The sequence below is a fragment of the Simochromis diagramma genome, unplaced genomic scaffold (assembly GCF_900408965.1).
Source record: "Simochromis diagramma unplaced genomic scaffold, fSimDia1.1 OVJJ01000334.1, whole genome shotgun sequence".
Classification (NCBI taxonomy): domain Eukaryota; kingdom Metazoa; phylum Chordata; class Actinopteri; order Cichliformes; family Cichlidae; genus Simochromis; species Simochromis diagramma.
Window position 1 is genome coordinate 75,753 of NW_024386764.1, and position 26,845 is coordinate 102,597.

Sequence of the window (26,845 nt, forward strand, 5' to 3'; positions counted from 1 at the left end):
AAACTTAGTTACAGCGCTTTCAGAAAGACATCTACTTTGATAAAGTCTACTCTCCACCACTGTGTAATCAATTATTGTAAATGTAAATGTTATCAGGAAATGATCAGACAGGAGAGGGTTTTCAGGAAACACTGTTAAATGTTCAGTTTCTATGCCATATGTTAAAACAAGATCTAGAGTGTGATTAAAGTGGTGGGTGGGTTCTTTTACATTTTGAGAGAAACCAATTGAGTCTAATAACAGATTAAATGCCATGTTGAGGCTGTCATTTTTAGCATCTACATGGATGTTAAAAAAAAGTCGCTAAGGGGGTCTGAAAAGTCGCTAAATATAGCGACAAAGTCGCTAAGCTGGCAACACTGGTAACTACTGCCCCTCCCCCCTCTTCCCAGCGCAAAGCACAAGGCTCGCATGTGGAGTGAAGCGGAAAAAAAGTGGAGAGAGGGTGAGAGAAAGGAAAAAACAAAACAAAACACAGCTCGCGATAAGGAGCCGGCTTGTGTCGTTCACGAGCCATTTCGTTTGCGATCGACACATCACTACTAGTAATGGTAAATTTGATTCTTGTTACTGAATCGGATTTAATGAGTCACTCACCAAAGTGAATCGGGTGTTTGAGTCCATTGATTCACTGAGTCAGTTGACCAGAGAGTCCAAAAAATGTACATTTTCACTCAAACTTAATTTGTTTCTCTTTTCATGTAAATCCTACTGCTAAGATGAATGATTCTAAAAAAAAAAAAAACAACTATTTTATAGGGCAAAAAAGAGCAAAAACATTTCTAAAATTAAGCAATTTCCTATTAAAATTGCTTAATAAACATTTATTTTGTTTATTTTTATTTTATTAGCATTTTCCTTAAATGTGTTAAATATATATTTTCTCATCTAAATGTCCACTGAGCTGTGAGCCAGGGGGCGGTAATGCGCCTTAACATTGGTTGCCAACCAAGAAGAAGAAGAAGCTGTGAGCCAGGAGGGAGGGGGTGAGCGAGTCCTAAGTGATTCGCTTACGCTTATGATTCAGCACAGGAAGGGAGGGGGTGAGTAGCTCAAATGTGCTGTTAGCATGTTAGCATGTTAGCAGAGCGATGCTACTGTGAACCGAGGAGCTATTTTCTTGATGTGAGCTTCTACTCAGGGTTTTTTCTTCCAGTTCAGAGCAGAAATTTTTTTGTTAAGATACTGGATGTTGTGTTTTTCTCCACAATTTTAATTATAAGCTAGATACATTGCTGCTAACAGCAACAGGGATGAGTCAGTGAGTCAGTTGGGCCTGTGAATCATGATTCACGAGTCAGTAAAGTGATTCTCGAGTATTGAACGATTCGTTCATGATTTGCGCATCACTAATCACTACTGTCCAGTCTCTGAGGTGACAGCACTGCTGTGGCTCCTGCAGCTTCATGCACAGCCTGCAGAGCTGATGGAGTCTGCTCTCAGCTGCACAGCAGTGAACACCAGCAGCACCACCCGTTAGCACACAGTGCTCCCTCTGCTAACAAAGGACTGTGAGGCTTCTTGTACCAACTGACAGGATCCAGCTCTGCAGACAGATGGTAACACATCACCGCAGCACAAATAGCACAGGTCTAATATATGCACGCACGACTCGGTGTGAATGTGACCTTTAACCCTGATGACCGCAGTGTGCGGGTTGGTGTATTTCACAGTCAGTGGCTAACGTTTGGTCCTGCATGCTAACTGATAACCTTCCTGGAAGCTGAACAGCGTTTGTTTAATTCACCCTCAGCGTGACTGAAGGCTCCCACTGAACATGCTCTTTGTTCCCAGTGACCACATGTTCACCCACGTGGCGCACACACTCTTCTTTTACATGACCTCAGTCACATGTTTGTGTTTGCCTCTTACTTTGTAAAACACACATGTTGGTGTTGCAGCTGTCTCACTGTCGACTTACTTTGTACTGATTCATTAAAGATTAATCCAAGCTCTGTGGTTTCTAATAATTCTGGAAAGGTTATTGTTTGATCTGTGTTTCTGTCCTGATTATTACGAGGTTCAGTAAGTACTCAACCAGTGTCGGTGTTGATGTTGGTGCTGTTCTCCTGAGGCGCTGTAACACTGATTCGTTGGTCCAAGCTGTTAGAGCTGAGGATGTGTAATGTTGGTGAAACATGGAGTTTTATTGTGGTGATCTTGCTGTTTGCATGCTTGTTGTTCAATGTCTGTCCAGGGCTGAGTTTGCTCTGTGGGGCCGATAGGTTGGTCAGGAAGTAGCTCTAAGGTCCGGTGTTTCACGTCCTCCTTTAAGACTTTGTGGGATTTTGTAGTGTTTTCAATTTCATTTTTGGCAGGAAAACATAATTTTTATTAATCAACCCAGATAATTAAACCATGTTGATGTTGGACGAGCTGGGATATTTGAAATAGGCAATTATAACTCATAACTCATAATTATATTTTAATAGTAGGCATTTGTTACGTAATGTGATTTATCTGATTATGTTTGTGTGTCTGAGGATGTTGGGATGACTTATAGTTTCCATTTTGGTGTGTTTTTGTTTGTTTTTAGATTTGCTACAGAGCTGATTTTCTTTCTATTTATGTAAATAGAGCCTGTTTACAAGGTTCACGATTCCTGGCATTCCCTCTTCAAGTGTGGAAACAATATAATTGCACATAAGATAAAGTGTCAGGAGTGAGCTGCAGTACAGATTTGAGCAGTACAAGATTAGAAGTGGCAGTTAGTACAGTACAGTACGGAGAATGAGGTTTTGTTTTTTTTTTGTGATTACTGATAAAGTGAGTGACCAGTGCAGAATGTAGAATGTACTTGAGCAACTTTAGGACAGCTTCTGTGTGCATCCTGTGGTGTGTAGTGTGTGAGATGTGGTTCAGGTGTCGTATGGCTTGGTGGTAAAAACAGTTTTTAAGTCTTGTAGTCTGAGCAGACAGACTCCTGTAATGTCTGCCAGATGGTAACAAGGAGAACTGCTGATGTGCTGGGTGGCTGTGGTCCTTGATGATGCTGTGTGCTTTATGGTGGCACCGCTGGAGATAAATGTCCTGAATGCAGGGCTCGCAAAATTTCAAAATCCCTGGTAGCCCTTCGGGCAGGGACTCTTCAGTTTTTGGTAGCCCAAAATAAATTTAAGTAGCCCGAATAAAAAAGGGAGCAATTTTTTGATTGATGTTTTGTTTCCCGTTTTGTTTCCTTTACAATCTTATACATTAAAGTATAAGATTGTAAAGGAAACAAAACATTAATCAAAAAAATTGTTGAAACACAAATTACAACATTGTATAAAAATTACAATCATCAACTTAAATACTTGGTTCTAATTGAACAGACATTTCTATGAACTTGTAAGAACTGTGTAGGACAAGAATCAGTCTGTGTCAGATCCTGAATTTGAAATTTCCACTGAAGTCAAGGGTAAGAGGCAAGTGGAACCAAGATCGAGGACATTTGCTTTTTGAAGTTTGCAAAGACTGCTAAATTGTGCCAGTGGTAGTTCACTCTTTGCAACATAGTACGCTGTTTTAAACTGATTTTTCAGGTTTATTTTTAGTATGTTATTTGCAATTGGTGTTTGTTCTGGGAAAGATATTGCAGACTGAGCAATAATGCATTTCTTGCATTTCTCATGGGTTCTAATGGGGGCCTTTCTTAAAATGACTGGTCCCAGTAGTCCCAAAGGCGCTTGTCGACTCAGAAATCGAGGGAAAACCAACAACACACCCGGCAGAACATTATGTTATTTACACGGGTGCACATAAGTGGTCCGCATGTGCGCATTCGCTGTCAAAATAAAAGACGCGCACCAGATAAGAAGTTGCAACGCGCGTTTGCGTCCATATAAAAGGCAGTGTTTTTGTCCGCTAGAGTGGGATTTTCACGGCACATCCTGCACCACATCTCTGTGCGTTCATCATGTGTTTGAAGCCAGCTCACCTCCTGCAACCACTTTTCCGAGAATACGTGCTTCTTTTGTGGTTCGGACTCCTTCTGACATTTCTTTGGAGGTGGAGGAACATCACAGTAATTGCTTAAAGGAGCTTCTTCGACATCTTTAGGAGTTTTAAACAAATGTCTGTCCTCCTCCAGAAAATCTTATGTACGCAAACACGCGTTGCAACTTCTTATCTTGTGCGCGTTTTTTATTTTGACAGCAAATGCGCACCTGCGGACCACTTATGTGCAGCCCCGGTTATATAGTCATATTCCAGCCACAGAAATTCTTTTGTCCATGAAACCATAAAGCTGCACTTTCTTTTTGCCTTATAGTCTGATTTGTCATAACTTTTCCGTTTTGTGGTAAGCTTTTCTTTGGCTGTCACTTCTTCACCCTGACCTGTCTTATTTGGCTCAGCAGAACTAAAATATATATCCTGCTGCTTTTACACACGCACTCACATAACGCTCAGCGATTCTCTGCGCGATCAACCTCTCACATGTTTAAGCTTGCTACGAGAGATTTCACTTGTCATGTTTGCATAGTAAGCTAACGATTGATAAGACGATGTCAGAGGAATTGGTGCGCAAATTATCGTCACTCACCAATCAGTGCTGTCGCTCTCTATACACAGTTCGCGCGATTGCAAACTGAAAGCAAAAAACAAGCGCAAATTCAAACGCGATTTCAATATGTCACATATTGACAGTGGCTCACCGATGCCAATGACATAATTACCCAGCTACATTTCCGAAAGAATGCAAAAGCATTGACATATATTTTTCCTTCCTACGATAGCCCGACGGGCAGGGCAGAGATAGATTTTGGTAGCCCGACTGGAAAAATTGCTAGCCCCGGGACGTCGGGCTAGCGATTTTGCGAGCCCTGCCTGAATGGCAGGAAGCCTCATGCCAGTGATGTGCTCTGCTGCCTTCACCACCCTCTGTAGTGATTTTCAGAAAGTAGAGTCGCTTGTGAGCTTTCCTGATAGCAGTGTCTGTGTGAAGGGTCCAGGAGAGATCCTCAGTGATGTTGACTCCAAGGAATTTAAAGTTGGTGACACGACCTCGACACTGTTGATGTTGATGGGCTGGTGTTCCCTGACTGGTCGTTTCTGGTAGTCCACTATCATTTCCCTTGTTTTGCTGATGTTGAGAGTCAGGTTATTTTCCAGACACCACTTGTACAGCGCTATCACCTCCTCTCGATAGGCCATCTCATCGTTGCCTGTGATGAGGCCTGGTTGTGTCATCCGCAAACTTGATAATGGTGTTGGACTTATGTTTAGCAACGCAGTCGTGTGTGAACAGGGAATAAAGGAGGGAGCTAAGCACACATCCCTGTGGCATTCCTGTGTTTAGGATGTGATGAGGAGGTGTGCTTACCTGCTCTCACGACTTGGGGCCTGTTTGTGAGGAAGTTCAGAATCCATCTGCAGATGGGTGTTCCCAGCCCAAGGTCGACGAGCTTCGAGGCAAGTTTTGAGGGGATGATGGTGTTAAAAGCCGAGCTGTAGTCGATGAAGAGCATTCTTGAATATGTATTATTTTTTTCCAGGTGAGTGAGGTTGGTGTGCGTTGTTAGGGCGATGGCATCCTCTGTAGTTAGGCAAACTGAAGAGGGTCCAGCCTGTCAGGGAGGGAGAAGCAGATGTGACCTTTAACTAGCCGCTCGAGGGACTTCATAATGACAATGTCAGTGCAACAGGGCGGTAGTCATTCAGACAGGAGACCGCTGATTTCTTTGGGACAAGAATGACAGTGGATGTTTTGAAGGATGTGAGGACCACTGACTGTCTCAGGGAGAGGTTGAAGATGTTGGTGAACACCCCTGCCAGCTGGTCGGCGCACGCTCTGAGAACCCAGCCTGGGATGCAGTTATAGCCTCACTGTCCTCCTGAGGGTAGAGGATCTGCTCCTTGTTGTCTTTATATGCGTCAGGATTCCCTGAGGTAAAGGCAGAGGTTCACGCCTTGACCTTAGTATGATTGTCTTTAATTACCTAGACTTTCTGATTTGGATATTTGCAGACGGTGGTTTTGGTGATGATATTGTCTATGGATTTATCAGTATATCCAATGACAGAGTCTGTGAGTTCATTGATGTTGCTATGAGCGGCATTCTCAAATATCTGCCAGTCAGTTGTCTCAAAGCAGTCCTGGGGAGGGGAAACAGTCTGTGATATAATGTGAGCCACCTTCATCTCAGCTGACCTCAGAGAGTTGATTCTGTTCATCTGGACATTTTCGGTGGGAGAAACATTTCGGACACACAGGTCACGCTGATGTCTGACTTTAAAAATGTATGATTTCATAAAACAGTTGTACTGAGTAAATTACTGAGAAAGTGTTCCTCTAACTGGTTTAAAGCGGATTGTGCTAAAATGACATGAAGACATGAAATGAAATAACCTTTGCCTTAGTTCAACCGGGATGAAAGGTTGGAGATGGTAAATGGTAAATGGATTGGTTCTTATATAGTGCTTTTCTACTCTATCTGAGCACTCAAAGCGAGATGGAGTGGATGATAAGGTGTAGCTAGATATCGCTGGATCTCATGTGAACAGAGAGATTGGATTAGGGCTGCAACAATTCATTGAGTACTTCGAATAAGTGGAGTACAAAAATTCTCCACAGAAATTCTTTGATGCTTCATTTAACAAACTGGACTGGACTCATAACTCAGACGCCCTCTACAGGAAAGGGCAGAGCAGGCTGTACCTGCTGTGGAGACTCAGGTCGTTTGGAGTAGAGGGCCCACTCCTGAAGACCTTCTATGACTCTGTGGTGGCCTCAGCCATCTTCTATGGTGTGGTCTGCTGGGGCGGCAGCATCTCTGCTGGGGACAGGAAGAGACTGAACAGGCTGATCAGAAGGGCCAGCTCTGTTCTAGGATGCCCTCTGGACCCAGTGGAGGTGGTGAGTGACAGGAGAAAGGTGGCTAAGCTGTCATCCCTGTTGGACAGCATCTCCCACCCCATGCAGGAGACTCTGACAGCACTGAGCAGCTCCTTCAGTGGGAGACTGCGGCACCCACGGTGTGGGACGGAGAGATTTTGCAGGTCTTTCCTCCCCACTGCTGTCAGACTCCACAATAAAGACTTTTGCAGCTGATCAAACCCTCACATGTGCAATAAGACTGCTATATGTGCAATTCTTCTTCTGACGAAGTTGTATTTTTGTATTTTCCCACTCAGTTGTATATAGTATTTGTATTTATATTTTATTCTATTGTATTTTATTGCATTCCAGTGTTTTCTAATTTCTGCTACATAACTTTGCACTTTTGCTGTAACAAAACAAATTTCCCACCTGTGGGACTAATAAAGGTCATCTTATCTTATCTTAATGGATGGCTCTGTAGCATTAAATGATGTAAACGTGTTTCACCCACATGTGCGACTACAAACAGACCTGCAATAGAAATGCATTTAGGAGTAGCGTGTGAATATAAAGTGTAACCACATCAGGCCCACGCAGCCCGCAGTTTTAAACAAAAACAATGAATAGAAGAATAGAATAGAATACTTTTATTTGTCAATTTCTTCAAATGTACTTGCCATACAAAGGAATTGAAATTACGTTTCACACTGTCCCAAAAAAATGCGTAGGCATTGACAACAATAAGGTGCAGATGCACAACAAAAACAAAAACAGCCCTAACAATAAGATAATAAATAGTAATATAATAATATAAATAGTGCTAAAAGAATACTAAAAATATATATATAGCAGCAGGTGTGTGCAATTGCAATGCAAGTCAGGAATGTTTTCAGTTCTTGGTTCAGAGAGTGTTTCCTTGTTGGAGAGTGTGGGGGGGTAGAGTCCAATCTGTCTACTATACTTCTGCCAATCTGGTGATTCTGCTGGCTGGGAGCCGGGAGGGAAGAGAGTTCAGCAGTCTCACAGCCTGGTGGATGAAGCTGTTGGTGAGCCTGGTCGTGCGGGAGCGGAGACTTCTGTATCTCTTTCCAGAGGGCAGGAGGCTGAACAGACAGTGCGCGGGGTGGGTTGCATCGTTGACAATTGTGATGGCTTTGCGGGTGAGGCGAGTGGTGTAAATGTCTTGCAGGGAGGGGAGTGGTACACAAACTATCCTCTCAGCTGTTCTCACAATGCGTTGTAGAGCTTTTCTGTTATAGTCAGTACAGCTACCGCCCCACACAGTGATGCAGCTGGAGAGGATACTTTCAATAGTTCCTCTGTAGAATGTAGTCAGGATGGGTGGTGGAGCACTTGCCCGCTTGAGTTTGCGCAGGAAGTAGAGGCGCTGTTGTGCTTTCTTGGCCAGTGATGCTGTGTTGGTGGTCCAAGAGAGGTCCTCACTGATGTGCACCCCTAGGAACTTGGTGCTGCTCACCCTCTCCACCGCAGCGCCGTCGATGGTCAATGGGGGGTGACAGGTGTGGCCTCTCTGGAAGTTGACAATAATCTCCTTGGTCTTACTGACATTTAGCAGGAGGTTGTTGTCTCTGCACCACGTGGTCAGGAGCTCAACCTCAACCAATGATAACACAACAGCAGCAGTGATGATGACACAGGCACAGAAGCAGCTGTTCCTGTAACGACCATTAAAACCTTTACTGGGAAAAACCGAGCGGGAGTCCGTCATCAAAGCACCTGATCAACAAACTGAGGTGAAGAAAAGTGAACTCTGCAGCTGCTCCACCCTCCGCTGTTTGTTTTGCACAGAGAAACATCTGCAGTAAACCTCAGTTCAAAGGGTTTTTGGGTTTGTTAAAAAAAGAAACACATGAAGGCTGAAACAGAAAACACTGCAGTTTCTAAACTGGAACACAATGAGCAGTTCATTTTGAAAGACCTGTAATTTTTCTCTTTTAATATTATTTATTTATTATTGCTCATCAACAACACAAAAGTATTTCTTACTCGATGGAATAATCTATTACTAAAATAATCGGTAGCTGCAACGCTAGACTGGATAGCCATGGAGGAGAAGTGGAGATGAGTGGGCACTCGACTGGGCATACATTGGAGCTCCTCGAGGCATTTTGGGTCGGTTCATTTTGATTTTGCTGTACCTGTCATGGTCCTGGGTTGGTGACCAGTGTTTAGTGTTGTTCTCTGGATACGTCCACGTCCGATTAGGCCAGCACATCCTCGTCCATCCTCCAAATCACACCGATTTTGGCCATCCACCAAACTACATTGATGCCCACAATCCTCCAAACCACACCAACGATGGCTGCCATCCAAGCCACCTGAAGCTCTTTGTCTCCGTCATCTTCTTCATTGGGTTCCAGAAAAGGCCCTCCTTTGCCATCGTCGTACTCAGGATCTATTGGCCAAGGATCTTCGCCATCAAAGGTGGCCTCCTGAACTGTGGCGTTGTCGCCTCTTCCCACGCGGTCGACCTCCGGAGCTGCTTCCAGTACGCCGCCGCTGCTTTCCGCAAGGTTGGCCTCCAGACCCACTTCGCCTTCGCCCCTACCACTTTCCACGCGGTCGGCCCCTGAACTGTGTCTGCACTGCCGCGGCCTCCTGGACTATTTGTTTTTCCTTCTGGTTCCGTTCCTGTGTTTTCATCTGTCTGTCTGTCGCATCGCACCATCATGTTCCCTCACAGTGCTGTGTGTTTCCTCCGTGCATCTTGTGATTCCCAGTTCGAGTTTCCCAGTTTCTGGTGTAGTTCATTGTTTCTAGTTTTCGGTCAGTTTTCTCGTGTTAATGTTCGGGTTTCGTACAGCCACTAAAGCTGCCTCCCTTAGTTACTCCTTGGGCCATGTGCACACTAATGCCTTTTCGTTTGAAAACGCGTCTTTTCTCTCCATTTTGGCCTTCCGTCTACACTGAGACAGTGTTTTTGGTCAAGGAAAACTGACCTTTTTGAAAACGCTTTCCAAAGTGGATACATTTGAAAACGCTGGTTTTGCATCGCAGTGTGCCCTGCGAAAACGCAGGCTTTTTGAAAACAATGACGAATTTTAGTCATGTGATGCATTCATGTGACCAATTCAACCAAGATGGCGGACGGCGTTGTACAGCAGTTATTTTGTTTGCTCTCAATTTTGACAGCCATATCAAAGATTAATATCAGTTCAGACATGCTCCAGATAGCTTTTCTTCAAATTCTTTAATTCTCACTCACTTTTGCAACTTTGTACTTTTGTGTTACTTGCAGCAACTCCACCTCATTGTTAGTCCATTTAAAAAACTTGATGCTTTTCCTAGACATTTCAAAGAGCCGGAAAGTAAATAAATGGCAGACAGAAATAACGCAGGTCGAATCATCTTACATTTCACGCATGCGCAGTACAGCAAAGTAATTGTTTTTAGTCGTTTTAGTGTGGATGAACAACTGTTCAAAAATGATTGAAAACAATAGTGTGGACGTTTTCAGTTTTCAAATTTATCCGGATTAGTGTAGACGTAGCCTTGGTTTCCCGTGAGTCCTGCATTTGGGTCTTTCATCCTTCCTCCCACACAGTTTATCAACACCTGCCAAATGACTGAACCAGACTTGTTGCTGGCCCTGGAGATCGACACACCACTGCCTAACAACAGGCTTGCTGATATGCAAATTGACAATTGATCAATACCAATGAGTAATGCATCCATGTTAAATAAAAATATGCAGCTTCAGAGTTCAATATCTTTATGGTCTAAAGGTAACTGCCAGCAAGTGTTTGGATTGTGTTTGATTATCAATGATGATCTTTTCCATCCCAACAGGAGGAGATCGAGGAGCAAAGGAAGAGTTTAGAAATTGATTCTCCACAAGCGGTGAGGAGACAGGTTCATACACATGCTAACATGAATTCAGTGACATTGTCTCAGGACTGCAGGTTCACAGATTAGTTTCTGTCACTACAGGAACAAAGAGGCAAAAATGGCCAGAGACCTCAGCACTGCAGTGGGCCTGACAAAGCTCACCCACCAGCCGCAAAGGGAAACAGAGTGCATCGTTGTGTCGTCTGTGGAAAGGCTTTCGCCAAGATGGACCACCTCAGAAGACACCAACGCATCCACAGTGGGGACAGACCCTTCATCTGTGAGCAGTGTGGAAAGGGTTTTACTCAGTCGAGTGATTTAAAAAAGCACCAGCTCATCCACAGTGGGGTTAAACCATTCAGCTGTGAGCAGTGTGGGAGGTGTTTTATTCGGAAGAGTGATTTAAAACAGCATCACTTCGTCCACAGTGGGGTTAAGCCATTCAGCTGTGACCACTGTGGAAGGGGTTTTACCTGCGTTAGTAAGTTACAGAGACACCAGCTCATCCACAGTGGGGTTAAACCATTCTGCTGTGGTCAGTGTGGAAGGAGTTTTAATGAGATGAGTGATTTAAACAGTCATCAGCTCACTCACAGTGGAGTTAAACCATACATCTGTGATCAGTGTGGAAAGGCGTTCACTTGCATTAGTAAATTAAAACGACACCAGGTCACCCACAGTGGAATTAAAGCATTTGTCTGCGGCGAGTGTGGAAAGGCTTTTACGGAGAAGGGTGATTTGAAAAGACACCAGTTTGTCCACAGTGGGGTTAAACCATTCACCTGTGAGCAGTGTGGAAAGTCTTTTACTTGCCCGAGTAAATTAAAAACACATAAGCTCATCCACAGTGGAATTACAGCATTCACCTGTGAGCAGTGTGGAAAGGGTTTTGCTTTCAGTGGGATCTTAAAGAAACACCAGCTGATCCACAGTGGGGTTAAACCATTCAAGTGTGATCAGTGTGGAAAGTGTTTCACTCGCAGGGGTGATTTAAAAACACACCAGTTCACCCACAGTGACGTTAAGCCTTTCAGCTGTGAGGAGTGTGGAAAAGGTTTTGTTAGCCACAGGAGCTTAAAAAGACATCAGCTCATCCACAGTGGGGTTAAAGCATTCATCTGTGGGGAGTGTGGAAAGGCCTTTACTGAGATGGGTGAATTGAAAAGACACCAGTTTACCCACAGTGGGGTTAAACCATTCAGCTGCGATCAGTGTGGAAAGTGTTTTAGTCAGAAAGGTGATTTAAAAAATCACCAGCTCCTCCACAGTGGAATTAAACCATTCAGCTGTGGTCAGTGTGGAAAGGCCTTTACGCTGATTACTAACCTACGGAGACATCAGCTCACCCACAGTGGGGTTAAACCGTTCAGCTGTGGTCAGTGTGGAAAGGCCTTTACTCATAAAAGATACTTAATAAACCATCTGCAAACCCACTCTGGACATAAGCAGTAAACGTGTGACGTCTGTGGAGAAGCAGCCTAAAACCAAAGCATGGACACTCCACAGTGTCATCCATCGTCTGCCTTTTATCCAAATTATTGGAGTTCTGAAGTAACACTGTAACCAGAGAGACCCTCAAATCCCTCTCTATGGTAATAACATCATCGTATCATTTTAAAATCTTTTGATTCATAAAATGTTATTAAAGAATGAACAGTGGGGTGCTGGGATCGCCACTCCTTGCTTTGTACACTATTCTTACTGCTTTCTTTTAAACATACTGAGTTTGTCATTGTAATATGTTAATTCCCCCCCCCCCCCCCCTTGTTGACCCAGTAGAGCAAGTATGGAGCTACATACATTACAGTACAGTTTGTAAAGACAATCCATATTTACAAGTCCTCTTTGTGTAATAAAGTTTTTTTCTTAGAAAAAAAACTGTTAAGATGTGTTTCATGGGGTGGGGTGGGGGGCAACTTCATTTACAATCTAACAATACACCTATGAACTTTAGTTTTGGATCCATCATCAGTTTCAACATTGTTTATGCTGAATTTACTATTATGATTTATTGGTTGATTTCCAAATGGATAGTGGATGTTCTTAAATTTTATAATAACCCATTTATAAGAAACAGTTTTTATACCTTTACAGTACCCAGGAGCTGATCCAGGATTTCCTCACTGACAAACACAGTGGTATTTAAATCAAGACATTCTAATTAGTTTAAATACAGTATAAAAAGTAAAGGACTAAGTACTGAACCTTGTGGTGGGTTATGAGAAGGAAGGAGGCAAAAAACTAGTGAGTGTCAGAGCCACTAACCAGGACGAAACAACAAATATCCAATGTGTACCTCGGGAAGATAGCCACAACTAATCACGTTAAGGAGCAGATTTACAGATTCCCATAGGTTCACACAGAACCAGTGTGGAGCACGCTCACTTCTTCTGAAGTGTTGCTGTAATGCACACTTACACACCTCCTACTGTCATCAGTCATCAGCCCAACTGTTTCTCGTCGATCAGTCGTGTAGTTTAACAAACTTCACAGGAAAAAAGATGGAAATGTTTAACCCAGAAAAGCCTGATGTAACACTAGCCCTACATTTTATTATTGTGTAGTAAACAGAGGCTCCCTCCATCAGGAGCAAATGACCCCCCCCCCCCCCCCCTTCTTCCACAGGACCCCTATGACAGTGGGAAGGAAAAGCTCCCTTTTAACAGGATTGTGGGATTCCTCTGTATTATTGCAGGGCCTCTACCTTACAATGTAAAGGGACTGTTGTTGTGATTTGGTGCTACATAGGTAAAATGTAATTAATTGAATCCTGTCTTTGTGTGTGGGTTTTTTGACCACTCAAAGCTTTTTCCAGAACCCAGAATGCCCAGTAAACCCAAAGCACTCGTGCTGGTTCCATGGTGGTCCCAGTGCTGTGGGTTTCCTGTACCAGTCCATCAGATGTGCTGACCGTCTGATAGACTGTTTTCAGGTGAGATGGTGCTTTCGATGAGCCTCAGGCTATGTCTACACTAGCCCAGATAGATTTGAAAATGGCGTTTTTGTCGGAAAATGCTCCGCGTCCACACTAGCATTTTCAGTTGTTTTCACAGAGTTGTGCGTCCACATTGAAACGGCCGAAAATGCTTACATTCCAGTCCTGTGCATGCGCAAAAGTGAGTGAGAACTCGCTGGCTCCTTCCACCCAGTGTGTACGTCTTGCCTGATCCAGTCTGCCCATAACAAAAAACGGTTGCATTTTCGCCGTTGACCAAACGCTCCACCAGGAGATGGACGCAGGACTCGTATGCCTCATCCTGGCAGGGGCGGATCTAGAGAAAATTTTTTGGGGTGGCATGAGGGTGGCATGGAGATCAGATAGGGTGGCAAAGTCGAAGCCATTTCTTTACACATTTGCAGGTGCTACGTTTTCTAATACATGCCATATATAGTCAAAATACATAAATTTTTGTTTAATATAGCGTAGTCTAACATTCTTTTTGGCATTAGCCGAAATAACTAAATATTTCAGTTCATAGCCTATACAACAAATAAGCATATATCCCAATAAGTACAAAATCCAGAAACCTACACAATACAAGGTGGATTAAGTTGGACTTGTATTTTTAATTAAGTTTCACACTCTTTTTATGTTGGAAATACATTCAAAAGTGTATTACATCCTTACATTTACACCAAAAGGTCAGAAATCTGCACTTAACAGAAAACACTGAACAAAATAATATGAAAAAAACAGTTTTCACCATCAGGATTCACTAGTCAAGTACTTAAAATTTATTTTTCATTACATTAGGCCACGTTGAAGAATATTGTGTCTACAACAACTGAATGCGGCGATTTCCATGTTGATGAGCAAACCGTCTGACAAACTCATCCAAATCCAATGCTTTTGTGTGTTTGGACTCAATACTGAGTATAGACAGATTGGACAGTCTTTCCTCTGTCATAGTTGATCGTAAATAGTTTTTAATTATCCTCAAAGCAGAAAAGGTCCTTTCACAAGATGCACTGCTGACAGGCTACACTACAGCTATTTTGCACAGCTGGAACAGTTCAAAAAACACATCATTATACGACTCCAAGAAACTCACAAACTGTAGGAGAGTGGTAGGAACTGTTTCATCACTCTTTGCAAGTCTTTCTAAGACTCGCCTAATCTGAGGTACTTCATGCTTCAGATCATCAGTATTGGAGTCATAAGCACGGGCAAGAAGTAGTACATCCTCCTCTCTCAAAAATGTACCACTTGATGGATTTAATGCCTGAACACCTTTCATAATATTACAGTTCAGCCTAGAAAAGCGTCTTTCCATTTCTCCCATCATACAATCTATAACTGGGTAGAATACTTGGATTCTGAACATTTGTTTGCTGTCTGGGTCTGCATGCTGTCCAAGGGTAGAATTAACAAGAGAATCATGAAGTTTTCTTACTTTCTGTATTGATCGTTTTGGGATGTGTTGGGTTGAAATGCCACCTTTTTCACGTTTCTACAATATCAGTCCACAGGTCATCAAAAAAGGATTCAGTTCGGTAATAAACCATAATAGAATCACTCAATACTTTTCTGAAGAGTGCAAGGCATCCAACAAAATTCAGATCCATTTGAACCAGAATGCCCTTTGCTTCTACAGCTCTCTGTGCATTGTTCTCTGATGAGATCTCTTCAAGTACACGCAAAATTGCAGGCAACCTGTCCACGATATTGCGACATGCTATATGTCTAGAAGACCAACGTGTATCACTAAGGCACTGCAGTTCTCTTGGTACCCCATGAAACATTTCCTGCTGCACTGTCAGCCATTTCTGATGGACGTAAGATCCAGATATGAATGTGTATAATAGTTCGAGCAAAGAAAAGAAATTTCCTGCATCAGGCACACTTTGGACTGCATCTACTATGACAAGGTTTAAGCAGTGGGCACTACAGTGAATGTAGAAAGCATACTTTGCCACCTCCTTTATCCTAGCTTGTACACCAGAATGTGACCCACTCATCACAGATGCTCCATCATACCCTTGGCCAACAAGGTTCTGTCTGTAGTCCAGCCCATGTTTTTCTAAACAGCCAATAATCTTGCTGGTCAGCCCAGCAGCATCCAGTCTGACTGCCTCTTGAAACCCTAAGACAGCGGTCCCCAACTTTTTTTGCGCCACGGACCGGTTTATGCCCGACAATATTGTCACGGACCGGCCTTTAAGGTGTCGCGGATAAATACAACAAAATAAAACTAGTACCGGTACCGAAAAAAAGAAGATTTATTCATAACACACGTGAAAAGACCCAGGAAAACCGAGTTAAGGATAAAAACGATAACAAAATAACCCTGAAAACCGATAAAAACCCTGAAAACCATACATTTCACACCTGAGCCTCAACTCTCGCGGCCCGGTACCAAACGACTCACGGACCGGTACCGGTCCGGGGGTTGGGGACCGCTGCTTTAAAACACATCTTTGATCCTAAGGCCAAAAAATGGCGACGCCCCAAAAAGTGCTATAAAAATGTTATATATTAATATTTAATATATTTTCCACCTTAAATGAGTCAGTCTTTTAAAACTAGTTCTGCCTAAAATATTCATATCAAGTATTAATTATATTTTCAGTGTTTTAACCCTTTAAATCCCAGTTTCTTTACATGAGCGCACTGTTTTATTAGCCGAAAAAAAAACAAAAAACTTAAATATTTTCCATAAAATACATTTGAAGTAATATTTGGGTGCTATTATAATTAGAGCTTTAGATGGGCCAAAGATTGGCACCAACATTCATTTTGATCCACCATTATTGTTTTTGCATGAGCACAGCAAATATAATGTAATGGTATTCAATTCAATTCAATTTTATTTCTACAGCGCCAAATCACAACAAAAGTCGCCTCAAGGCACTTCATATTGTACAGTAGATCGCACAATAATAAATACAGAGAAAAACCCAACAATCATATGATCCCCTATGAGCAAGCACTTTGGCGACAGTGGGAAGGAAAAACTCCCTTTTAACAGGAAGAAACCTCTGGCAGAACCAGGCTCAGGGAGGGGCGGGGCCATCTGCTGTGACCGGTTGGGGTGAGAGAAGGAAGACAGGATAAAGACATGCTGTGGAAGAGAGACAGAGGTTAATAACAAGTACGATTCAATGCAGAGAGGTCTATTAATACATAGGGAAAGGAAAAACTCAATGCATCATGGGAATCCCCGACAGCCTACGTTTATTGCAGCATAACTAAGGGAGCATTCAGGGTCACCTGGTCCAGCCCTAACTATATGCTTTAGCAAAAAGGAAAGTTTGAAGCCTAATCTTGAAAGTAGAGATAGTGTCTGTCTCCTGAATCCAAACTGGAAGCTGGTTCCACAGAAGAGGGGCCTGAAAACTGAAGGCTCTGCCTCCCATTCTACTTTTAAATACTCTAGGAACAACAAGTAGGCCTGCAGAGCGAGAGCGAAGTGCTCTAATAGGGTGATATGGTACTACAAGGTCATTAAGATAAAATGGGGCCTGATTATTTAAGACCTTGTATGTGAGGAGCAGGATTTTGAATTCTGGATTTAACAGGAAGCCAAAACAGGAGAAATCTGCTCTCTCTTTCTAGTCCCTGTCAGGACTCTTGCTGCAGCATTTTGGATTAACTGAATGCTTTTCAGGGAGTTTCTAGGACTTCCTGATAATAATGAATTACAGTCGTCCAGCCTGGAAGCAATAAATGCATGAACTAGTTTTTCAGCGTCACTCTGAGACAAGATATTTCTAATTTTAGAGATGTTGCGCAAATGGGAGAAAGCAGTCTTACATATTTGTTTAATATGTGCGTTGAAGGACATGTCCTGGTCTAACATGACTCCAAGGTTCCTCACAGTGTTACTGGAGGCCAAGGTAATGCCATCCAGGGTAAGAATCTGCTTAGATACCATATTTCTAAGCTTTTCAGGGCCGAGTACAATAACCTCAGTTTGATCTGAATTAAGAAGCAGAAAGTTAGCGGCCATCCAGGTCTCTTAAGACATCCCAGTTTAACTCATGGGTGTGTTCGGCCATGGACATAGAGTGGGTGTCACTGCTAGCCAATGTATGCTTGTCTTCTAAGATCTGCCAAGGAGCTGTTATGTAACAGAATGGTCCGACACTGACCTGTGGAACCTTAACCTCAGTTGTGAAGAGGACTCTCTACATGCACAAATGGAGTCTATTGATAGATATGATCAACCAGCAGTGCAGTTGTATACCTACAGCATGCTTGCAATAGGATATTATGGTCGACAGTATCGAACGCTGCACTGAGGTCTAGCAGGACAAGCACAGAGATGAGTCCACTGTCAGAGGCCATAAGAAGATCATTTGTAACCTTCACTAAAGCTGTTTCTGTGCTGTGATGAGCTCTGAAACCTGACTGAAACTCTTCAAATAAGCCATTCCTCTGCAGATGATCTGTTAGCTGTTTGACAACTACTCTTTCAAGGATGTTTGATATGAAAGGAAGGTTGGAGATTGGCCTATAATTAGCTAAGACTGCTGGGTCTAGAGATGCTTTTTGAGTAAAGGTTTAACTACAGCCAGCTTGAAGGCCTGTGGTACATAGCTGATTATTAGAGATAGGTTGATCATATTTAAGATCAAAGTATTAATTAATGGCAGGACTTCTTTGAGCAGTTTTGTAGGAATGGGGTCTAAAAGACACGTTGATGGTTTGGAGGAAGTAATTATTGAAGTTAACTCAGAAAGATCAATTGGAGAAAAAGAGTCTAACTTAACATCAATGGTACTAAGAGTAGCTGTAGATAATATTACATCTGTGGGATGATTATTGGTCATTTTTTCTCTAATGATAAAAATTTTATTTGTGAAGAAGTTCATGAAGTCATTACTAGTTAACGTTAAAGGGATTGTTGGCTCAACAGAGCTGTGACTGTTTGTCAGCCTGGCTACAGAGCTGAAGAGAAACCTGGGGTTGTTCTTATTTTCTTCAATCAGTGATGAATAGTAAGATGTTCTGGCTTTGCGGAGGGCTTTCTTATAAAGCAGCAAACTATTTCTCCAGGCTAAATGATGATCCTCTAAATTTGTGACACGCCATTTCCTCTCCAGATTACGAGTCATCTGCTTTAGGGTACGTGTTTGAGAATTATACCACGGAGTCAGGTACTTCTGATTAGAGATCTTGGTTTTCACAGGAGCTACAGTATCCAGAGTCGTACGCAGTGAGGAGGTGAAATTATTAACAAGTTAATCGACCTCTGTTGGAGTAGCGTTCAGATAGCTGCTCTGCTCTGTGTTGGTACAGGGCATTGAAGATGATAACAGTGGGTGGATTATATTCTTAAACTTAGTTACAGCGCTTTCAGAAAGACAAGTTGATTCATTTAAACTAACATAATCATCCTGCTGCAACCAGGTTTCTGTAAGGCAGAGTAAATCAATTTGTTGATCAATTATTAAGTCATGTACTAACAGAGACTTGGATGAGAGAGACCTAATATTTAATAATCCACATTTCACTGTTTTACTCTTTGGTTAAGATGTGGATACTGTATTGTTCTTTCTTTGTGATTGTTTATGTTTAAGTTGTTTGTTGCTGGTTTTTAGTTTGTTTTTTGTCTGTTTGGGAGCTGACACAGTCTCTATGGAGATGGGTTTTTGGGGGGGTAGCAGGAGGAGAGAAGCTGCAGAGAGGCGTGTAACGGTGTGTTCACACCGAACGCGATGGACGCGAACAAAACGCCCCAAACGCCCCTAATTTGACACGTGCACATTCGCGTCTCAACGCGACCGGAAATGTGGGAGGAATGTGGGAGGAAGTTGTGCCAGATGGAATCTTTGCAAGATGGCAGCTGTTGAGCTAGTGCTTGAAGAGAGAGTCTCCCTTCTCTATTTACTGTGGAGAGCAGAGCAGCGGCGTAAAAGACGTCCTCGCCGTACCTGGGTCCATCAGGTCCTCCAGACGCGTGAGCAGTTTGGTGAGTTTCACCATTTGCTCCAGGAGCTGCGCCTGGATGATGGCAGATTCCAGCGATATCATCGTCTGTCACTCGGCCAGTTTGAGGACCTGCTGTCCCGCGTCGGTCCCAGAATCGCCCGCCTAGACACCAACTACAGGTGCTCAATCGCACCCGCAGAGCGCCTGTCCATCTGCCCGAGGTTAGTAAAAGTGTTTAATACGGTAGTCCTTTATTGATACCTGTGCTAATATATGCTAAACCATCCGTTTATACACTGCTAACATGGATGTGCTATGCTAACAGTGAATGCTGTCGGCGTTTACTGATAGCAAACTGTGGTACCGAGACAACTGTTTATAATATTTCTAGTGATACTCGAAAGGTCTCATCAAGTCCCGATTTAATTCGATTTATGCTGTTATCAGTGTTTGCAATGACAGCATGGCTGTGGTGTCATAGGTATGCTCTCGGTGTTTGCTGATATCAAACTGGTATTAGGACCACTGTGGGTTAATCTTTGTAGTGATACTCACTCCTTTTTTTATTTAGACCTGGTTTAATTCTGGGATAGTTGAATATTTGTATATAATCACCGCAGACTGTTTTAGATTATATCTAATATATATCATGTAATTATCCTTATAATTACAAAATGTTTTATGGAAGATTTATGTTTTGTAATTTGTAATTTTGGAATTTCAATAATGTATTTTGTAACTGCAGTACACATAATACTCATTTTAAACAATTTTGTCCAGGTTCCTTGCCACCGGGGACTCCTTCAGGACCATCGCGTTTAGTTTTCGAGTCGGTGTGTCCACGGTGAGCCAGATCATCCCCCAGGTAGCGACGGCCATCTGGGACTGTCTAGTGGACGATTTCATGGCTGTGCCTTCAACTGAAGACTGGCGGTCCATTGCAGAGGGATTCCAGGAGCGCTGGAACTTCCCTCTCTGCTGTGGAGCTCTGGATGGGAAGCACGTCCAGACGAACAACAACAACAATCTTTATTTATAGAGCACATTTAAAAGCCTTGGGCATACCAAAGTGCTTTACATAAAACAATAAAAGGTTCAAACATTGATAACGGATAAATAAAAATAACGAGTTATGTTCATAGATAAAAGCTACCAATAAGAATGACTACAGCACATGGTAATAGCAAGATAAAAGCTGTACCACCATAATAAAAGACACCAATAGAAAGATAAGAGGGAATTAATACAAGAGGTCAATAGGTCACAGCAACCAAACAAACAAACAAACAAACCAGCAATTAAAAGGTGGAGAAGGCAAGTTTAAAAAGATATGTTTTAAGCTGAGATTTAAAAGAATGAATAGAATCAGATGCCCGGATGCCAATCGGGAGATTGTTCCACAGCACAGGTGCGACAAGAGCAAACGATCGATCACCTCTAGTCTTAAGTCGAGATCTGGGCTGAGCCAGCAGTAACTGTGACGATGACCTTAAAGCCCTGGCAGGAGCATAAGGGTTTAAAAGGTCCTTAAGGTAGCTGGGTGCAGTGTTGTTAGTAATTTTAAAAGTAAACAACAAAATTTTAAATTGAATACGATATTTGACAGGCAACCAGTGCAGATCGGCAAGGACAGGAGTAATGTGGGCAAACTTGCTAGTTTTAGTTAGAATGCGAGCTGCAGCATTCTGAACTGTCTGTAATCTCTGTAAAAGGGAAGAGTGGAGACCACAATAAAGTGAATTACAATAGTCTAGCCTCGACGTTACAAAGGCGTGGATGAGCTTTTCGAGATCTTTATGCGGGATATAGCGCCTAGCCTTAGAGATAAGACGAAGCTGGTAAAAACTAGATCTGACAACCGCAGACACTTGTTTGTCAAGTGAAAAGGAGCTGTCAAATAAGACACCCAGATTCCTGACAGTATCAGAGAGAGAACAACTAAGAAAACCAAAGGCATCCCGGAGTTTGGCACGAAGGGCGTTACTACCAAAAATCATAATCTCGGTTTTCTTCTCATTAAGGATAAGAGAATTCGACAACAACCACTTCTTGGCCTCAGACATGCATTCTCGGAGGCTATTCAGAGACAGAGCAAGATCGTCGTTTAGCTCAAAATAGAGCTGGATCCAAACGGGACACAAAAAAAAAAAAAAAAAAAAATAGAGCTGGATATCATCTGCATAATAGTGATAAGCAATATGGTATTTCTCAAAGATGGCACTTAAAGGAAGCAAGTATAATGAGAAAAGGGTAGGGCCCAGCACAGATCCCTGGGGGACACCACAGCAAACAGGTACAGCCGAGGAAGAGGATGTAGCCAGATGTACCGTAGAGAGCCGATTGGAGAGATAGGATTTAAACCAATCCAGGGCAGCGCCCTTGATGCCTACAGTGTGCTCAAGTCTCGCTAATAAGATATTATGGTCAACCATGTCAAATGCCGATGATAGATCCAAAAGCACTAAGACTGAGGGGCGTCCGTTGTCAGCCATTAGTAGGAGATCATTGAAAACACGAAGCAATGCTGATTCTGTGCTGTGATGTTGTTTGAAGGCCGATTGAAATTTATCATTTATATTATTCTCATCAAGGTAGGTCTGCAGTTGGAGCAGAACCACCTTCTCAAGTATTTTAGCCAGAAAGGGAAGCTTAGAAATTGGCCTAAAATTGGCAAAATCACTAAGCTCAAGGTTCCTTTTTTTTAGAACAGGTTGGATTATGGCATGCTTGAGAGCTGAAGGTACATAGCCAGAAGGCAAGGAGAAGTTCAATATGGACAATAAACAAGGTCCAATTACACTGAAACAATCCTTAACAATACGGGATGGGAGAGCATCATGTACACAGTTAGTATTGTTCAATTTATCAATTAGACGCTTCAGAGTGGAGAGAGAAACGGGTTCGAATTGATAAAAAGTGGCCGAACAATCAGGGGTAGACATACAATCAGTCACCAGAGGAAGAGTAGATCTAAGGGATAAAACTTTATCTAAAAAATAGTTTGAGAATTTTCCACAAAGACCCGGGGAAGACAGCAGTGGCATAGAGGGACGGGGGTTCACCACAGAGTTAAAATTTTTAAATAGAATTCGTGGATTATCACCATTAGTGGAAATAATTTTAGAGAGAAAAGCCGCTTTAGCCGTTCTGGCAGCAGTTTGGAACTTCGAGCGGCTAATACGTAAAATATCATAAGAAGACTGAAGTCTATCACTCCTCCACTTCCTCTCATCACGCCGACATATACGTCGAAGGGCACGAACAGAATCATTTAACCAGCATTGTGAGAAAGTTCTAGGGCGTTTCATTTTGATGGGTGCAACAATGTTAAGAATCGAGGAACAGGTGGTTAAAAGAGTATTAGTAGAGTTCTCAAGTGTGTGTGGGGAAGAACAATCCAGCATACTAAATGGGGAGTTAACAAAAGACGTAATAAAGTTGACCACAGTATTGGCATTAAAAGTGCGCGTAGGATAAAGAGGAGAGTTTAGGTATTGTCCAGTATCACCCCCCGAAGGCACCCCCCAGCTCAGGATCCATGTTCCACAACTACAAGGGAACTTTTTCCATTGTTCTCCTTGTGGTTGTGGATGCAGAGCATCGCTTCCGCGTCATTGATGTTGGGGGGTACGGGAGGACCAGCGACGGTGGTATTCTGGCCAACTCCACCTTTGGTCAGGCTCTTCGGGCTGGGACTCTCCATCTGCCTCCTGACCAGCTTCTACCTGGTGGAGAACACCGTGGAGCCCAGCCCCATGTCTTTGTGGCTGATGAAGCGTTCCCGCTGCGGCGTGAGCTCATGAGACCTTTCCCTGGACGCCTCCTCCCTTTAGAGAAGAGGATCTTTAACTATCACCTTTCCAGGGCCAGGATGATAGTGGAGGGTGCCTTCGGTATCCTCTCCTCACAGTGGAGGTTGTATTGGCGCGCCATGGAGCTCCGTCCTGAAATTGCGGAGAAGTGTGTGAAGGCAACTTGTGTTCTCCACAATTTTCTGCGCTGTGTGGACGAGAGAGGGGCACCTGCTGTGAGGGGTGTGGCACCTGCTGTGAGGGGTGTGGCACCTGCTGTGGTGGAGCCGTTGCAAGGCCTGGGTCGTATGGCAGCAAACAACTCCTCCATGAGAGGCTGTCCTGGTGAGGGAGAAGTTCATGGCCCACTTCTCGGCGGAGGGAGCTGTGTCTGGTAACCAAGAGTAGCCTGTTTGAAGTCTGAGTGACTTCCCCACAACGGCTCTTTTAAGAGCCACCCACAAACCTCTAAAGAGTGTTCCTGTCTTTTTAAATTTTTCTTAATAAATGGAGCTCTACTCCAAAATAAACTAACCTCTCTTTACTCTCTTAAGTAACTTGTCTTCACTATGTTCCTATATACAGTGTGATGCAACCGTTTGGGCAACCTTATTAATAGTCATTATTTTCCTGTATGAATCGCTGTTACAGTAAAAAATGTCACTTACATATATCATATAGGAGACACACACATTGATATACACTAAATATTTATGTTATTTCTCTTTTTTTGTGTTGCCAAATTATGCACCTGCTTGATTTAGTTTAAACAGTTATTGCACACTTTCTGTAAATCCAGTGAACTGCATTTCACTTCTCAAATATCACTGTGTGTGTCTCCTGTATGATATATTTAACTGACAATTTTTATTGTGACAACCAACGATTTGTACAGGAAAATAATTACTTTTCACAATGTTGCCCAAACTTTTGCATCCCACTGTATTGGTATATTTTGTTATTAGTGTAATATGAAATAAATTCTACTTGTGTCAAGTCGGGTGCCAATATTTGCTCTGTAGTAGACAGTGTTGGGTAAGTTACTTTAAATTAGTAACTTAGTTACATTACTAGTTACTTCCATCAAAAGTAACTCAGTTACTTCAAGTTACTCGTTACTTTCAGAGTAACTAGTTACTAGGGAAAGTAACTTTAGTTTTACTCAGAATTCTCTTGTTAATGTGTTGCTTCTGTAACAGGATACCCAGCAAGATTGCCAGTCTTCTAACTTGCTTACTTGCCACAGTGCACTGTGCCACCTACCAATAGAAAGGAAAAAATAATGTGCACATTTGCACGAGAGAAATCCCACACCTGATTCTATCCTAGCCTGCTTTTTACATCCAACACAAAAACTGCAGTCGTGGTGCTTTCAATTGTACTCAGAACTCGGAAATTCTGCCTTCTGAATAGGAAGATGTAGGTAACACCAGACTGCAGATGAGCTGCATACAGGGCTGGACTGGGACAAAAAATCAGCCCGGGCATTTTGACTAGAGACCGGCCCACCATTATAGGAAAAATCATAAAGCCTTTGAATGAAAATAAACACTGTTGTGACAGTGATGTACACTGTTCTGTTGGTATATATGTATCAATCTATCAATTGTTTGTTGCAAGACTCAGATAATTATTTTTTTAAAAGTGAGACATTTTAAATGAGAATAAGAAAGTATTTCTTTGTGCCCCCCTCTCCCTGTTAATGCCCTACATGGACCCCTGGCAACACTTTGCTAGATCCGCCCCTGCACAGTTACCAGCTGTCAGCTACTTAGAAAAGGATCCTGGTGTTATTTGTCTCTCAGAAACTGTTCATAACTTCAACTCATCCATGTCACCTAAAAGGTAAACCTGTTTCTCCATCACCTGTTCAGCTCTGATGATTCAGTAAGGACATCTCCTGGTTTCATCTTCATGTTTCCCTCTCACCACATATCCAAACCGACATCATGACCAGCAGCTTTATAGCTGTGGCTCCAGCAAACATCAGCTGATACTAGAGATTAATATTAAATAAATTCTAACAACAGCTGATCAAGCTTAAAAGTGCTGCTGTTGTTTACCGCAACATCCGCTGGTTTCCTGTTTCTGGCGCAAAGTGGACGATAAATAAACAAGAGGGAAAAGCCGATCAGCTGATCATTGATCAGTTTCATGATTGAAGTAGCAACAGGAGAGGGAGGGTGAGAGGATGAGAGAAGAAGAGGCAGCTGTGCAGCGTAAACACAGAATAACTCCAGCTTTGTGTCTTTTTCATTGTAGCTGAAGTCCGGGACAAACTGTGTTCCTTTTCACCTCAATACAAAACACGTAATATTTTCTCTGAATACCAGATGATTCTGTTTTTTACGGGACTGTTGGCAACTCTAATAATTAACCTTATGAACAAAATAAAGTTCAACATCAGTAACATCATAGCACCCACCCAGCTGTATAGAAACCCCGTCATGCTAGCTAGCACGCAGTACGAAAAAGTCAGCACAACGAAAATAAACTCCACCTAAACTTGGTTCATATCTGACCCAGATAGACTGCAGGTCATAACTTCTTACCTGAAGTTCAGTTCACCTGACACTCGGACGGGCGGCCGCTTCGTGTCTCTCCTCCTCCTGCGTCCCCTTTCCCTCCTCCACCTGCTGGCCTCCACCACTTGCTAATGTTACTGAATCTGTGGAAGCTCTGCGATGCCACCACACGAACTAACGAATAACGAGCCTATCTAAATCCCAGTAACGAGTAACGCGTTCCTGATTTTGGCATAATAACTAGTTACCGTGCTCGTTACCACAATAATAACGTAGTTACTGTAACGCGTTACTGTAACGTGTTACTTAATAACGCGTTAGTCCCAACACTGCGAACAAGTACAACCACCCTCGTGCCGGTTTCTTATGAAAACAAACAGTCCACTCTCCTCCTACCGCCCAAAACTGTCGACGGCTGCAGTACAACATAAGTGGCTCCAGCAGACTAGTACGAACGCGTCGGCTGATATCTTCCTGCTCGTATTATCGCGAGAGTTTGGGAAAGCCGGCCACTCACCGAAGCCGCTCCTATTTTATCAAAACACAGCCTACAGTAGTGTAAAATAAACATGTTTTCTATTATTTTACTCACGTATTTGAGTTGAGTCCAAATTTAAGAGCCATAGATTTTGCATTTTAATCTAAAATTACATCTAATATAGCTACACGAGCAGCTTTGGACTTGTAACTGATAGCGTTCAGATTTCTCGTGAGTAGCCAAATTCCTCAAAAAAAGAAAAAAATAATCCCTGCAAAACTACAATTAATTCTCTCGTGCAAAGTCTTTCCTTGCTCCTCTTTAATTTTTTTTAAACGGTTTTTAATTTAATTTTACTTTTTCCAGGCTGTTAATTCTGCCGAACTGGAGGTCGCAACTTATTTAAAATCTAAACATAATTTATTTTTATTATGTACTGTACATGAAAGCACTGCACTAACAATACTGTTAAAAAGGGCATCCATTGGTCTGGTGTCATCAGGAGACACGGAGATGTACAGCTGAG

The 26,845-nt window shown here is 42.6% G+C and overlaps 2 protein-coding genes across 3 annotated transcripts; both read left to right on the plus strand.

The window, feature by feature from the left end:
* Positions 1 to 1,246: 1,246 nt before the first annotated feature.
* Positions 1,247 to 13,344, plus strand: LOC120732491 (oocyte zinc finger protein XlCOF7.1-like). 2 transcript variants are annotated; one of them, XM_040030152.1, is made up of 3 exons: positions 1,247 to 1,590; positions 10,612 to 10,662; positions 10,753 to 13,344. In XM_040030152.1, exon 3 carries the CDS (start codon positions 10,876 to 10,878, stop codon positions 12,100 to 12,102), a length of 1,227 nt encoding a protein of 408 aa, XP_039886086.1. In that variant the 5' UTR covers positions 1,247 to 1,590; positions 10,612 to 10,662; positions 10,753 to 10,875; the 3' UTR covers positions 12,103 to 13,344. The 2 variants fall into 2 exon arrangements, with proteins under 2 accessions (XP_039886086.1, XP_039886077.1); XM_040030143.1 differs by having other exon boundaries at positions 1,247 to 1,559; positions 10,753 to 13,336.
* A 4,303-nt stretch (positions 13,345 to 17,647) lies between these two features.
* On the plus strand, positions 17,648 to 20,950 carry LOC120732262 (protein ANTAGONIST OF LIKE HETEROCHROMATIN PROTEIN 1-like). The gene is made up of 3 exons (XM_040029726.1): positions 17,648 to 17,718; positions 19,504 to 19,746; positions 20,306 to 20,950. Exons 1-3 carry the CDS (start codon positions 17,648 to 17,650, stop codon positions 20,562 to 20,564), a joined length of 573 nt encoding a protein of 190 aa, XP_039885660.1. The 3' UTR covers positions 20,565 to 20,950.
* The last annotated feature ends 5,895 nt before the right edge of the window (positions 20,951 to 26,845 follow it).

Bases quoted from the DNA above. Each gene is read 5' to 3' on its own strand.
- LOC120732491 (XM_040030143.1), top strand. The intron at 10,663-10,752 runs GTGAGGAGACAG...CTGTCACTACAG, and splicing joins AAATTGATTCTCCACAAGCG to GAACAAAGAGGCAAAAATGG.
- LOC120732262 (XM_040029726.1), top strand. From the start codon at position 17,648: ATGGACATAGAGTGGGTGTCACTGCTAGCCAATGTATGCTTGTCTTCT. The intron at 17,719-19,503 runs GTAACAGAATGG...AGCAGAGCAGCG, and splicing joins ATCTGCCAAGGAGCTGTTAT to GCGTAAAAGACGTCCTCGCC. The intron at 19,747-20,305 runs GTTAGTAAAAGT...AATTTTGTCCAG, and splicing joins CGCCTGTCCATCTGCCCGAG to GTTCCTTGCCACCGGGGACT.